Here is a 16,435-nt window from a genome sequence, read left to right on the forward strand (position 1 = left end):
AGTAGAATATATTATGGAGGAAGTTATGTTGTATTTTGACAAGGAAAAAACAAGTGATCCCAAATGACAGCTCAAATAGTAAAATCTGTGCCCGTCTCAGTACATTTTCCATATGACTTCATATCAGATGCAGCGATGTTCAGGGAATGTGGAGATTAATGTTCTTGTTTTCTGTCTTTTATTGCATGATCAGCTTTTCTTTCCAACAGAAAACTTTTATTTCCAAAGCAAAAACATTTCTGCCTGTAGGGTGACCACTCTGACTTGCATGGTCTCCTTGTTGGCCAACCCTGGTCACCTGTCGTGTGCTCTTCCAGCTGGGATCACAGGCTTGCGTGTCGGCACTGATGAGTATAACTAATGGTGATGTTCTCCACTGACATTGACCCCCCCACTTTGCAGCCTACTGCTTATGTGATTGAAAACATCTCCTGCATTGAGGACACGCTAAGCATAAAGGGACATGGCGGCCGAAAGCGGCTTGTCACATGATAAATGATTGGCGTGCATTATGTGCGCTCAGCGACCATGAAGTTCAGACTTTTCTCGGGGTTTATTATTGCTTCAACAAACAAGTTCTAGATGCAGGTTTTTATTTTAATTAGTTCATTTTTGCCTTTTGGTTGGATTGGTGGACATCTTTCGTTAAATAAATGTACGCAACAATGTAACAAACAATTACAATCATAGAAGCAACAATATATCTGCAGCAAAGTCTGTACGGAGTTATGGCCCGGGCATTTACAGTAGGTTGAAAAGCAGATTAAGGCTAGAGCAGACGGAATATTGTGTAGCAAAGGACTTTTGGGGGCATATGAAAGATTCTGATACCACACAAATGCATTTAAAATAATCTATATTTTATTATACAAAAAGTTATAAACACAAATAAAAAACCATGTCCATCTGTTCCACATATGTTCTACATATGAGTTTTTGTAAATCAGTGAAATGGTCCACATGCAAGATCAACACATTTCGAACATCCCTTGTCTTCTTCAGGGTAACATGTGAACACAATATTTTACTCATGCAGTTGAACAAACTCCTTTAGGAACAATTTATATCGACATCCACTACAGAGTGTTGTCAATGCAAAGCAATTTTTCCATAGGGACAGAAGGGAGAGCCAAAGCACCAAAAGTCACCCAATCATAGCACAAGGGATGCCAGAATAGCCGCCAAGCCAGTTAACCAGCCATCATAAAAGTGCCCTATGTCCCACATGAACAACATTGAACGTGCTGTTCATATGGGACTTATGACTGTTTTATGATGGCCGACTAACTGGCCTGGCAGCTCTTCTGGCATCCCTTGTGCTATGATTGGGTGACTTTTGGTCTTTTGGTTCTCCCTTCTGTCCCTATGAAAGCATTGGTTCACATTGACAATGCTCTGTAGTGGATGTCATTACAAATTGTTCCTAAAGGAGTTTGTTCACCTGCATGGGTAACATATTGTGTTCACATGTGCTCCTGAAGAAGACAACGGATGTCTGAAACACATTGAGCTTGCATGTGGACTGTTTCATTGATTTACAAAAACCCATATGTAGAATATATATGTGAGCTTTCTGGCCAACAGATGGCCATCATTTTATATTCGTGTTTTTAACTTTTTGTATAATAAAATATTGCTTTTTTGTGTGGTACCAGAACCTTTAATATGCCCTCAAAAGTCCTTTGCTACACAATTTTTGGTCTGGTCTATGATATATAGGATGTGAGTATGTAGGGCCGCCCATTCATTTCAATGGGCTGTCCTATGCATGAGAAACACAGATAAGGAGCCCCCGACCCTTTTCCATAGTCATGCTCCCATGGGGGCGCCATTAAAACGTAATAGATGTGTGGGGGTGCCATTAAAAATGAATGACACTGTTGCACGTTTGCTAAAGGGCAGATCGCTTCTGTGCATGTCGGGACAGCGTGCAATTGTGCACATGTGCCCGACCCACACTAATGTTAACCAAGCCTAAATGTGTTGTTTCTTTTCTGAATGGCATCCCAGCGAACCTTGCAATGGCCATGCACTGTGGTTGTTGTGCATTGGCACCATGCTACATCATACATCCATCCAAAAGTGCGTTGGGGAGTCATTCAGCTTTGTTAACACCTATAGGTGCAGCCAAGTGTGGGCGTGTGTACAGCAGCCCATTCATTGCAATGGGCTGCCCTACGCATGAGAAATGTAGAAAAAGTCCCAGACTCTTCCAAAAATGGCGTGCATGAAAACATGGTGCATTTGCATATGCGTGGGGCTGCCATTAACAATTGCAAAATGCGATTGCTTAAATAGCAGGGCGTTTCTCTGCATGTCGGGAAAGCGCGCAATTTTCCGACATGCAGTAGTGTGAACCTAGCCTTCGGAATGAATGGCACCAAATCGCACCTACGCATTTTATATGCATTGTCGCACAATGCAACAATGTACCCCAAGTACATAGTGTGTGACCAAACCCTCCCAGTATAAGATGACCCATTAGGGCTTATTCACTCCAGCGGTTTGTGCCTTTTTCATGCATGCTGCATTTAACTCTGTCATTGACAGCGCGTTTTGATGCGTTACAGCATATTAGAATGCACTGTGCAAAAATGCAACATGTCCTACTTTTTTTCAATGTGTGGTAACAAAGCGCATTGGTGTAAACTGAAGCAATAGGACTTAAAGGAAATTGCCTTGGCTGCGCATTGGCACTGCGCTAGCATATGCTGCCCAATGCAGCCCAACAAATCTGGTGTGAATGAGCCCCCTGACCCCCAAGGGCAGTCATTCTCTGACCCCTGGCATTCATACCAGTGACATCACTTCTATAATTGGAGTTATAATATAACATGAACACAGTTCTGGGAGCCAAAGCATGCCAGCTTCCTTCTGAGGCTTTTCCCCCAGGTGCGTGACTAATTCCCTTTAAATCCAGTCACTCCTCTGCCGTCTGGATTGTCATCATTAATTTCCATCCAGACTTTTCCTAGCTGGCCAACAATTATCATAAGAACGCGTTCGAGAACAAAGAAGGATGCGTCAGTCGGACATCAATATATCAGCCGGTCGCTATAACGAGCTGCCAAGCAGCCGGTTCCAGCTAATTAATACGGCTGATGGCGCTGGATTAATCTCAGCGTCTTGCCATGTAATTAATTTCACCGGCTACAATGAGAATCCTGTAACCGAGGGAGGCTTTGTGTGTTTGCTAAGGAACATGGTGAGAAAAAAAAAATGTTCTTCATTCTGTGCGAGCAACTGGCGGCGATGTGTGTCAGCAGCTCATCAGACGTCTCAATTAAAGTGTTTTCTTTTTTTTCCTAGGCGCAGAGGATGAAATTAAACGACACCGTGGACACCCAACTCTGCCTGGCGGAGGTGAGTGGAGCATTCTTAGAAAAGTTACTAAAGATGAACTTGCAGAAACTTTTTATTGCCAGTTCTATCCAAAATCAATGATTCAGTGAATTTCCTCCCAGGCTGTTCATATCTCTAGAAAAAATTAGCAGAAGGATCTCCCCAGTAGATCTCCCAGATTCACACAACTGCCACCCAAATGATGGTGTCACCTCCACCCAACAGACTCTCCATAATGTAGAATTAAAGGAAAAGTATGGGATAGACTAGATAATTGACAAATATTATCATAATCATGAAATAGCTGTTATTTCTTTCCTCCCTCCTTTTGTTTTCCCAGCAGGGGCACTTCATGTGTCATGCAGGTCCCTGTAACGGTCCATTTGCTGTGTAAAAGTATAGAGGGGGCAGATAAAACTTTGGCAATCCACCCCCTCTCTCTGCCCCTCCTCTACTGGAAGATGTAACTGCGCCTACTAAACAGGCACAGTAAACAAGTTCAGTCACTGTGATATTCCTGTGCATAGTGGAAAATAAAGAAGTAGTATAGACATTGCTGGATCTAGGGGGAGGTATTGGCGAGGGCTGTACCCACCCCCCCTATCCGGTAACCCATTTTTAGTTGTGCCCCACTATCCTCCATGGAAGCTGTGCCCATTGAGCTCCTCCCGGCATCCTCGTACTGCACACAGTCTGAGTGCGGACAGCACAGCTCCTCTCCCCCTCCCGCATCCTTTCACAGTACACAGATCTATTCTCTTACAGACAGGCTCTATCTGCACACTGCTATGCTGCACAGCCATTTTTATCTGAGAATTTCACAGATCAGAACTGCAGCATAGCAGGCAGCTACACAGTGTGCAGATAGAGGCTGTCTGCAAGAGAATCTGTGTACTGTATGAGAAGGGGAGGAAGGGAAGAGCAGACAGCCCAGAGCTGACATCAATCAAGCAGAGGAGAAGGAGAGGAGGTGGATCCCGACAAGATTGTCGGCATAAGAATCTAGAGAAGACTGTAGCCCCTCCAACAGGTATTTACCTTGATTTTAACAGAAAGGGTGCACTTCTCAGAGGGCTGGAAAGACTTTTATGTATTAGCAGCTCAAAGGGAATAGGATGAAGGTTTAAAAAAAAGGAAACCCATACTTCTATTTTAATAATTAATTTTGGATTAGAGATTTGCTTATGTGGAAGTAGTAAGGACCAATACTGCAGCTGGGAAATTTCACCATCGTAGGAGGGGCAGAGACACAAACTACTGCCGGGAACATACATTGTGGAAGGGGCAGAGACACAAACTTCTGCCGGGAACATACATTGTGGGAGGGGCAGAGACACAAACTACTGCCGGGAACATACATTGCGGGAGGGGCAGAGACACAAACTACTGCCGGGAACATACATTGTGGGAGGGGCAGAGACACAAACTACTGCCGGGAACATACATTGTGGAAGGGGCAGAGACACAAACTTCTGCCGGGAACATACATTGTGGGAGGGGCAGAGACACAAACTACTGCCGGGAACATACATTGCGGGAGGGGCAGAGACACAAACTACTGCCGGGAACATACATTGTGGGAGGGGCAGAGACACAAACTACTGCCGGGAACATACATTGTGGGAGGGGCAGAGGCACAAACTACAGCAAGGAAATCTCATCATTGTGGGAGGGGCAGAGACACAAACTACTGCAAGGAAATTGCACCATTGTGCAAGGGGCAGAAACACATACTCCTACATAGAAATCTCAGCATCATAGGAGGGGCAGAAACCCATACTACTGCTGCAGAGAAATCTCACTTTCTAAAGGACTAAGGAGGAGACCTGAATCACGTTGGCTCAATAAACATTATTACTAATCATTAAGCTGCATGACTGGTCTTGCTAGGTGCTCCTAACCTCACACTTAAAAATTATTGATTAAACGGTGCATTTGCCATGACAGATAGCAGTCTAAGACTGAAAACAGGGGTCTATACATCATACCTCCATTGTAGGTTGGCCACCACCTCATTATACAGACAAATAAAATCTCAAATTTCATTGGACCAGGAAAATATACAATCACTAGAATGTCTTTTGTCTATGGAAGGGGTAGGCAACCTTGGCCCTCCAGCTGTGGTGAATCATGCTTATGCGTCTAGGAGTCATTCCTGTGATTGTCAGGGTCTTGCAATGTCTCATGGGACTTGTAGTTTCACCACAGCCAGAGGGCTGAGGTTGCATACCCCGGTCTATGGGTAGGCTTCACAAAGCAAAAAGACATCCTGTAAATATATAAGTCTAACCTAGTGCCTGTCTTTTTTTTTTTTTTTTTTTTACAGCAGTCTCTCGGAAAGGACAACATAGTTGGACGATCTTCCAGCGATCCAATTTCTGCCGACAACTCCTCTGCTATATCATCCAGGCCCGGCACAGCACTCTTACTGCTGACTGTGACGCATTGGCTGTTCCTCGGCTCCCCCTCCCTGACGTTATAGCCGCACCACTACACACGGACCTGATTAAGACAACAAAAATATATAATTATATATTCCGTACGATTAATATTATTCACTTTCCTACCCTCTCGATCACCTGAAATTGACGTACTGGAAAAAGAACGGAATATTCTGGAACGTCGTGGAAGAAGACCAAAAGCAAAAGAGGCCACGCAACTATGTGGTGGATCTGGGCATGCTTTGTGTTTTAAAGAAAAAAAAAAAAAGCAAAAGAACGTTTGTAAATTTGGCTGTTGATAAACTATTTTTCCAACTGTGAAGAGGAAATTCCTACCTTATCCTATTTATAGCATTTTTTTATGATTTAATTACTTTCCAAAGTTCTTTAAAAAGAGGCCAAATGTACATACCGTAGCAGGCCAATCGCCAAAGTGCTTGTGTTCGTTAAATACTGCTTCGTCTAATTTCCTTCAGTGTTTCTCTTTTATGTCTGTTATAACATCACGTGACCCAGTGATCTCACCATGCCATCTTTGGTTGGGGGATATCGACATCTTGAGTTCTCAGTGAGGCAGTTTTGAAAGGTTGAGGTTGTTTTGGAAATGACATCTCCTCTGGCTCAACAATCTCATCCCACCATCTTTGGTCAGGAATTGACTAGATCTTGAGCTTTTATTGAGTCAGTTTTGGAAATGACATCTCACCCCGGCATCTTTGATTTGAGAGGACAACAGCTTGAGATCTCAGTGAGACAATTTTGGAAATGATGTCTTGCGTGACCCAACGACCCTACCCTGTCATCTTTGGTTTGGTGATGGCAATATCTTGAGTTCTCAGTGAGGCAATTTCGGAAACAATGTCTTGCGGGACCCAGTGATCTCACCCTGCCTTCTTTAGTTGGGTGACAACAACATCTTGAGTTCTGGAGGCAAATTGGAAATTAAGTCTTGCATGGCCCAGTGATCTTACCCCCTGTCCCATGCCATGTTTGTTCAGGTCATGATGTTAGGTTTTCAGCGAGTCAAATTTTGGAAAGAAAGTCTCTCCCACATTGTGTTAAATATGATAGGTGGTGAAGGGTAGGGATCTCTTTGGGTTTGGGGTGCTATTGATTCACAGAGATGGATTTTAATAGCCAGCCTGAATAGAAAGATTAGAAAACAAAACACAACTCCTGTTTGGAAGAGGCAAAAAACAAAAAAAAAAGGAACGCTATTCTGGTTCAATTTGTGCACAATATTTTTCAAATGTTTATCCAAGGAAAATCTGTTTTCCCGAATGAAGTTGGACACCCAGTTTCAGTTGTCCCCCCTCGTGCTTTCCTGTCTGTTCTAAAAGAACAAGCAACGTGTATAATCTAAAGACGCCATATGTCCACCTTACAACGTGCATATGGTGACTTCGCAGGAGGTGACCGCGCAGAGCAAGACTTGACACAAAGTGTTTGATGCAAAGATTTTTTTGCCTTTCTTTACTGGTTTTGAGCTTATGCATATTCATATTATTATTGGCTAAGATTCTCTGGACTCGCTAACAAGTACATTTAGACACTAGCGACATGCCAGGAACTTAATTACTATTACAGTTAACGAAGAACAACGTTGTGTACACAAGGAGAAAAAAAGAAATCACAAGCACTGTGTTTGCCTTAATGAAGCATGGTTTCATAATCCCTTGTACAGAGATTAATATTGTGCGCAGTACAAAAAACAAATAAATAAATAAAAAGAGAATTTGGCTCAGAGGACTTTGGATCTGGGCTGCGCTTGTTTTCCTAAACGGAACACAGACAGTCTGTCACAGCTGCTTATGTAATCCTCCAACTGCAGCCGCCTTGGAGAAAGAAGGCGAAAGGTTGGTGTGCTGTCTCAGCTTTACTTGGTTCAATTTGCTGGTTTCATACGTTGCTCGTACAATGGGTATAAGAACTGCTACTGTCAGGTGGACTCCATGCTAAGCAAGCAGTTCAGTTATAGGTGGGCACTGAAGACCTTAAACTCCCATCAGCTTTTTATATATCCCAGACTCCAGTGGAGACATTTTCCTGCAGTTTGTGTCTCTGCCCCTCCCACAATGATCAGATTTCCTGCAGTAGTTTGTGTCTCTGCCCCTCCCACAACGATCAGATTTCCTGCAGTAGTTTGTGTCTGTGCTCCTCCTACAATGATCAGATTTCCTGCAGTAGTTTGTGTCTTTGCCCCTCCCACAATGGTAAGCTTTCTCCGCAGTAGACTGCCCCGCCCACAATTGTGAGATAGGAATTTCATCTGAATATCTTTCTCCACTGGAGTTCAAGAGATATAAAAAACAGCAGGTTGTTCAGCTTTGGTAGCATCCACACAAGATTGAAAAGTCAGTTTCACATGGCTTGTCCTTTAAAACATTGATCAATGTTTCATCCCAAAAAAACTGATTTCATTAAATCTTTTATTCACACACAGAAATAGTCCCAGTACGTGTTAGACTTGCCCGTCCACTGTGCACGTTATTGGTTCTGGTTTCTCCGCAATTGGAGATCTGTGTAGACTTCTGAAGACAGCTGGAGAAACAGACGGTAACTGGCAAAGGCCAACACAGAGTTCGCCATGAACACCATGCAGCCGCTGCTTTGACTTGACAGCAGGTAAAATTTGATTTGTCCCCGAGGTACACCGCTGTGTATCATCACTGGCAATGCTAATTTAATCCATTATTGCAAGATAGTGTAAAGTTTTCATTTTATACATCAAAGACATTAGGAAACTTAAACCATTTGGGCCATTTGGTGATTTCATGTCCCAAGCTCATTAACTTCTGCTGAAGAGCTGAGGCTTTCGTGCAGCCTGAGCTCTTATAAGCTGTCTCGTAGGTGAGGTGCTGTCACCTGCAATTGCAACCAGTCAAAGCTGCTGAGGGGTCAGATAAGGGCTGAGTTTTCACACGTGGCTCCGGGCACAATTTGGAGGCTGGCTATGTTAGCATATTTTGCCCCAGAGCTGGGCATTTTACAAAAGACTCAGGCCATACGCAGAGCAAATTTCTATCCTGCAAAAAGTCGCTCTATTCCACCATCAACACTGACAATGTTGACAGGGGAATTCCTCCCTCCGAGCCATTGTATTCAACCAGAAGGGTCGGGGGAAGCTGGCCCTGCCAGGAGAAGACAGTTATAGACAGGTATAGCCGCTAGCAATATTCTCACGGAAAATCCGGACAGGCTGGTTGTACCCAAGTTGATCAATCGATCAACGTGGTACATTCAGCCTTCCTATACATCGCTCGAATCTCGGCTGGTTCGAACTGTTGATTCGAACTGCCGATGGCTGGCCTTATATAAATGTCCATGTTGCCATTGGGCAAACAAACATAATTTGGTCTATGAAGGAGAAAAATGGCAGAGCATTTGCCTCGGCTTACAACCTATCATGGACAGGGGTCCATATCCACAGAGAGCAAGATAATCTAAGTGATTACAATAGCATGCCTGAAGGTGGAGAGGCAGCAGAGGGTACTGACAGTGGCGCATAAAAGGCCACAAAATTGTGTGGCATAATGGAGGTTATGTGGAAACACAGGGGTACAATTAGAGTCATGGCCACACAGGGGTACACTTGCTTGAAGTCAAAGGGGTGTACACGGGTGCAATGGAGACATAGGAGTGCACAGAGGTTACTGGAGACAAGAGTCACTGGAAACATAGAGGTGCCAGGAGCACATAGAAGCCACCGGAGACACAGGAGTTCTGAGGATACAAGAGTCACTGGAAACACAGGAGCATACAGGGGTCAGTGAAGACATAGTAGACACTGAAGACACAGGGGTCACAGGAGCACACAGGGGTCACTGAAGACAAAGGTGTCACTGGAGCACACAGGGGTGACTGGAGCACACAGGGGTCACTAAAGACAGGGGAGGCACAGGGGTCACTGGAGACTCAGGAGTCACTGGACACACATGAGCACACAGGGGTCACTGAAGAGATAGGAATAACTGCAGACACAGGGGTCACAGGAGCATCCAGGGGTCAGTGGAGTCACAGGGGCCATTGGCGATACAAGAGTTACAGGAACATCCAGGGGTCACTGGAGACACAAGGGTGACTGGAGATATAGGAATCACTGGAGACACAGGGGTTACAGGGGTGAAAGGAACACACATATAGGGGGTCACTGAAGAAACAAGAGCACACTAAGGACTAGAGGCAGGCATCGCAACATGTTGCTCTAATGCCAAGTAATGTGTTTTTCGGCCATTTAAAGTTCACAAATTAGAAGAGCTTTTTACTAATTGGCCCCCAGCGCCGGCACTGAATGTGAAGCTCAGAATTGATGACAGCCATGTGCCAGATAGGAGACATGATGCTGGAACCATAGAGAGTTGGAGTGTAACACAACCCATCCTCGCCCAATCTTTTGAGGAAGATTGGCCAGGAAATAGGAGAAGATGTCAGGGAGGACCCAAACCAACCAAAATATGTAGGACTGGATTCAGTTTTGTCTGCAGACTCCTTCACTGACTGAGGGGGGAGGGGCTTTTTAATGATCTACAATCCTTTGCTTATCTTCCACAGAAGAGCTAAGGGCTGATTAAAGTCTGAGCCCTTATCTGAAATAAACTCTGCAAAGACAGACTGGTTGTTAGTGGAGGTGATGCTGTAGATATATATTCATCATCAGTATATTGGATGCACCTACTTTATAAATCTAATTTAGGCTGACTAAGCTGAGATGGGGGCTCGTGATTCATTCACACAGCTCTTTGCTGTCTCTTGGAAGTTATTCAGTTGGTAATGGTAGATCAGTGAACTTCCCCTTTCTGAGAGGCAGCAGAGGAGATTAAAGGGTTACTTTACTACAGTTGCTCCAGAGCTTAGTAAATGAGCAGAAGCTCTGCTGACTTCCATCATCCAATAATGTGCCAGCAAAACTGCTGTTTTTTTTATTTTCCTTGCATGTGATTGGGTATTATTTTTGAAGTGAAGCTTTCATCATTTGCTCATGTTCTGGAGCAACTGCACTTTTGCAAAGTGCACAGTCTATTTGCCTTTATTAAATCAACCCCTAAGGCAAGGTTTCCACTATTGCGACCCCAAAGTTGCACGATTTACAGTGCGACTTTGCAATGCGATTTTTGATGCGATGTCATGTGACTGGTGAGAACCATGGGAGAACAAGTTGCCCCAAAGTCAGAACAAAGTAGTACAAAAATTTTTTTGGGAGTCGCACCAATTCAAACGGGCACCATTGAAATACATGGATTTTGACCCAAGACAATGCACATGATTTGCAGCACACCGCAGCGCACCATAGTGCATTGCAATACAAATTTTGTGAACTGTCCAGCTTTTGGGAGGTTTTAGTGCATTGGCAGGCGATAATGTTCAGTGGGCTGCCTTAACACAATGGGGTTGATTTACTAAAGGCAAATAGGCTGTGCACTCTGCAAGTGCAGTTGCTCCAGAGCTTAGTAAATTAGGTAAAGCTTAATTTGATATAAAATATCCAATCATGTGCAAGGAAAAAAAAAAACAGCATTTTTGCTTGCACCTGATTGGATGCAGGAAGTCAGCAGAGCTTCTGCTCATTTACTAAGCGAAAGTGCAACGTGTACAGTCTATTTGCCTTTAGTAAATCAACCCCAATGTGAGTGAAGACACCACAAAAGTGTAAATGGTTCCTGACTCTTTCCTGGAGAATTATTATTAGTACAAAATAATGCCAATGCTGACAAAGACAATAGAGGTCCATGAGTGTGGTTCAGCAGTATATATATATATATATATATATATATATATATATATATATATATATATATAGCTGGTTGGAAAACTGTCACTAAGCATTGGTGCCTATTCACACTAGCATGTTAAGCATAATAAAGTGCACCAAAAGGAGTTGATGTAAGAATTATGACAGCACCTGTTAGCGCATTGCCACACCTTGCATTGCACTGCAACATACACGCGTCAGCATGTGCATTGCAGCATTGCAGCACATTACTGAAATGCAATAGTGCGAATGGCCCCTAAGACGTAAAGTTGCTATGGCATTGTTTTGTTTTTTTTTCCCAAAAAAGAATTCTGATGTCACCACGCTTAAAAAAAAACACAAGAGGATAGTCTTATGCCGCGTACACACGAGCGGACTTTACGGCAGACTTTGCCCGGCGGACGGGATTTGGTCGGACAATTCAATCGTGTGTGGGCTCCAGCGGACTTTGTTTTCTCAAAAGTTGGACGGACTTAGATTTGAAACATGTTTTAAATTAATCCGTTGAAATCGAGTCCGGTCGAAAAGTCCGCTCGTCTGTATGCTAGTTCGACGGACAAAAAGCCACGCTAGGGCAGCTATTGGCTACTGGCTATGAACTTCCTTGTTTTAGTCCGGTGTACGTCATCACGTACGAATTCGACGGACTTTGGTGGGTTGTGTGTAGGCAAGTCCGTTCATTCAGAAAGTCCGTCGTAAAGTACGTCGAAAAGTCCGCCGGGCAAAGTCTGCCGTAAAGTCCGCTCGTGTGTACGCGGCATTACTGTTGGGTAAACCAACCAAATTACAGATTTTCTTCTCCCACTGTTCAGGTCATATCCATAAAGCCTCATTGGGTTGCTATGGACAGCATTCATTTTGCTTGCCTACACCAAAGAGGTCACAGAGATAGTAATGTTTGACAACATTAAAAAAAAAAAAAAAATCTTCACTTCAGACTGAACCTCCTGATTCATCAAGCTGCAATTTACAGCATGCTAAAGTGGCCTTTCAAACACTTTCGGAGCTTATTTAGCATGACTTAAACGCTATCCTAGCGTGATAAATCAGGCCAAACATGTTTAGGAAAAATGCAGTGTTGTCCACATCCCTTCAGTGCAAGAAACTAATGTTTATTAGAAAGTCTGAAACATCAGATTTAAAGATCCTATGTGGAGGTTGCGTCACCGACCGGTATAAGATTGTTCTGTTAATCTGGTGGCTGCGGTCTTCGATGGTGTCAGAGAGGTGTCACTGGGGGTCTGTCAGTGTCTACCCCCCTCTAGGAGTGTTCTGAGCTACCCCAGTATGGACTGACCCCCCCCCCCCCGTGTCTTCTCCACGGTGTAAATAAGAGTTCTACAATCCTCTGATCTATTTTGTTCTTCTCGAAACAGTATTACGTATTATAAAAGGAGCTCACCGGTTGCTCATTCTCCAAAATCATCCACTTATTTTTTCTTATTAGTGATTATTATTATGATGATGATGATGATGATGATGTTACTTACTTTTAATAAAAGTGTAAAAAACTCAAGTCTCCACCTGTCCAATGTTTTATTTCAAGGGGGCACAGCAGGATGTCAATTAAGGGGGACAAGCCGAACATCAATGCAGCTTCTAGTGAAGTGAATGGCAATCTCAGCCTGGGCACCCACCAGGCCACATCCCCAACAAATTCTGCTCTTCCCCTTAGAGCTTAATCACCATGATTCATCTCTGAGCAGCGAAATGAACCGCGTTGGTGGCATGTCCCGGTGGGAGCCCAGACTGAGAATTCTATTCACCTCACTACAAGTGGGTCTGCATTGATGTGCAGCTTGTGGGACACATTTTTTTTCAGTAAAATATTGAGGATACATTGGGTGATTAGCCCAGGTAAACAGTGAGCAATAAAAACCCTCCAGTAGCCCTATCCATTCCTCTCTCCATGCAAAACTAAAATAAAAAAATGTTGGCTTTAGATACACTTTAAATGTATCTGTACTAAATATAACTGTACCATCTCACTTGGACGGGATACCCGAAGGCTCAACATACCCATATTGCACCCCTGGATCCTAAAACCCATGGGCACTCTATTGGATGGAATCCTTCATGTTTCAGCATATTCATTTTGCAACCCTGAAACCCCAAACCCATGGACACCCTATTGTCCAACTCTCAACTTCAGCTAGGTAGCTAGAGCTTGACCCACCTTCCTGTGCCTCCAAACACCAAGAAGGGTGAAGCTAAGCACTCACTTCCTAGATAAAGTTGGGATTTGCATATTAGGGCGTGCAGGATTCTGAGCATACTAGACAGATACTGTAGTTACCTATTCTCTGCAAGTGACAAGTTCCTCATTTGTATGTAAAGGTATTAATTAAATGATCAGACAAACAGTAATGTGCAACTTGAAGTTTACTGTATGAATGAAAGAATGCTAATAGAATGATAATAATGAAAATAATGTGGTTGCATAAGTGTGCACATCCTTTTAACACTGGGGCTGTAGCTGTGTTCAGAATTAAACAATCACATTCAAACCATCATTGAGACCCCATTCACACAGGGGCAACACGACTTGGAGGTCGCCTCAGCGAGGCGACCTGCAAACGACTGCCCGGGCGACTTGCAAAACGACTTCTGTATAGAAGTTTATGCAAGTCGCCCCAAGTCGCCCCCGAAGTCGTACAGGAACCTTTTTCTAAGTCGGAGCGACTTGCGTCGCTCCCCTTAGAATGGTTCCATAGCACAGAACAGGAGGCGACTTGTCAGGCGACTAGGTCGCCTGACAAGTCGTCCCTGTGTGAATGGGCTCTTAAAGTCCCTCTGATTAACCCCAAATAAAGTTCAGCTGTTCTAGTAGGTCTTTCCTGACATTTTCTTAGTCCTACATCCTACAGCAAAAGCCATGGTCTGCAGAGAGCTTACAAATCATCAGAGGGATCTCATTGTTAAAAGGTATCAGTCAGAAGGGTACAAAATAATTCCAATGTATTAGATATACCATGGAATGGTCATCATCAAGTGGAGAAAATATGGCACAACTGTGACATTACCAAGAACTGGACGTCCCTCCAAAATTGATGAAAAGACGAGAAGAAAACTGGTCAGGGAGGCTGCCAAGTGGCCTACAGCAACATTAAAGGAGCCACAGGAATATCTGGCAAGTACTGGCAGTGTGGTACATGTGACAACAATCTCCCGTATTCCTCATATGTCTAAATTCTCCCAAAAGCATGTGGGAAAATGTGTTCTGGTCTGATCAAACCAAGGTTGAACTTTTTGGCCATAATTCCAAAAGATATGTTTGGCGCAAAAACAACACTGCACATCACCAAAAGAACACCATGCCCACCATAAAGCATGGTGGTGGCAGCATCATGCTTTGGGGCTGTTTTTCTTCAGCTGGAACAGGGGAATTAGTCAAGGTAGAGGGATACCAGTCAATAATGGCACAAAACCTTCAGGCTTCTGCTAGAAAGCTGAACATGAAGAGGAACTTCATCTTTCAGCATGACAACGACCCAAAGCATACATCCAAATCAACAATAAAAAAATGGCTTCACCAGAAGAAGATTATGGTTTTTGGAATGGCCAAGCCAGAGGCCAGACCTGAATCCAATTGAAAATATGTGGGGTGATCTGAAGAGGGCTGTGCACAGGAGATGCTCTCGCAATCTGACAGATTTGGAGTGTTTTTGCAAAGAAGCATGGGCAAATATTGCCAAGTCAAGATGTGCCATGCTGATAGACTCATAGCCAAAAAGACTGAGTGCTGTAATAAAATCAAAAGGTGCTTCAACAAAGTATTAGTGTAAGGGTGTGCACACTTATGCAACCAGATTATTTTATTTTTTTGTTTTTACTTCCCTCCACCTAAAAGATTTCAGTTTGATGTTCAACTGAGTTGTACAGTTCATAGGTCACATTCAGGCTTGGTTCACACCTCTGATGGATGCGTCTCCGTTTCAGGGACGAATCAGGGCTGAATTTTTGCCTGAAACAGAGCCAAAGATGGACAGAACTCCTGTGCAAGTCGCTACGGAGCAGCAACGGAGATATGTGAACCGGCTCCATAGAGAGCTGGTCACAATCTCCTGTCATGCGAATTAGATGTGGAGAAAAGCCGCATCCAATTCGCATGGGTGTGAACCCAGCCTAAAGGTGGGAAAAGTTCTGAAACACAGAAACCTGACATTTTAATAGGGGTGTGTAGAATTTTTATAGCCACTGTATCTGCCATTATCACGTCATTTCAGGGATGTTGCACATTGATTGGGTGATTTATTGAAGAATAAACCCAACAAATCCACTGTATCAATCTCTAAATAGTGCCACTGGATAGGAAACGAACAAAAGAGGGCTCTTCTGCTTATTAAGGTTTTTATTTCTGCAACACTTGATACATTTTTAAAATTAAAGCTAAATAATGCAGGAATATTACAATGTATCATCAGGATAATACATTCCCTTCACAATCTACATTCAGCCTCAACACCGGGAGTCGCGGCACGTTTTAATTTCACTAATGGGGTTATTGGAAGGAGGGTATTCACTACAAGGTGTCAGTTCCCAGCGTGAAACTGCCAGCTCAGCACATACGCAAGACGACTGCCAGAATTGGATTCATTGGTAAATCCTATGGGGAAAATCTTTCAGGAATATTTTGTACTGTAGTTTTCCTGGAAATGTTGCAATTTTAATGTTCTATAAATATGAGGAGAATATGAAGAGGATCATTTGTATGCCCAGTGAACGCATGAAATGAGAGATATGTAATGAGGGGGTTGACCAGGATTAAGATGTCAGCCTCCAGAGACAGGGGGTGAGAGTGGCAGCGCTGGGAGCAAAGCAGGGCCCATTGCTTTACACATCACATAACCATGTTTCAGGGAGTAGAGAGCAGAGAGATGTCTTTATTCGGTGCTGCATTGTT

General features: G+C 43.6%; 1 protein-coding gene across 1 annotated transcript in view; it reads left to right on the forward strand.

The window, feature by feature from the left end:
• Positions 1-9,904, forward strand: part of GFRA1 (GDNF family receptor alpha 1) — a 273,358-nt gene extending 263,454 nt beyond the window's left edge. Inside the window, exons 8-9 of the mRNA XM_073595826.1 lie at positions 3,310-3,363; positions 5,669-9,904. Coding sequence (XP_073451927.1) covers positions 3,310-3,363; positions 5,669-5,824 — 210 coding nt within the window. The 3' untranslated portion in view covers positions 5,825-9,904. The remainder of the gene's footprint in view (positions 1-3,309; positions 3,364-5,668) is intronic.
• Positions 9,905-16,435: the final 6,531 nt, after the last annotated feature.

Source organism: Aquarana catesbeiana, linkage group LG08 (assembly GCF_042186555.1).
Source record: "Aquarana catesbeiana isolate 2022-GZ linkage group LG08, ASM4218655v1, whole genome shotgun sequence".
NCBI lineage: Eukaryota > Metazoa > Chordata > Amphibia > Anura > Ranidae > Aquarana > Aquarana catesbeiana.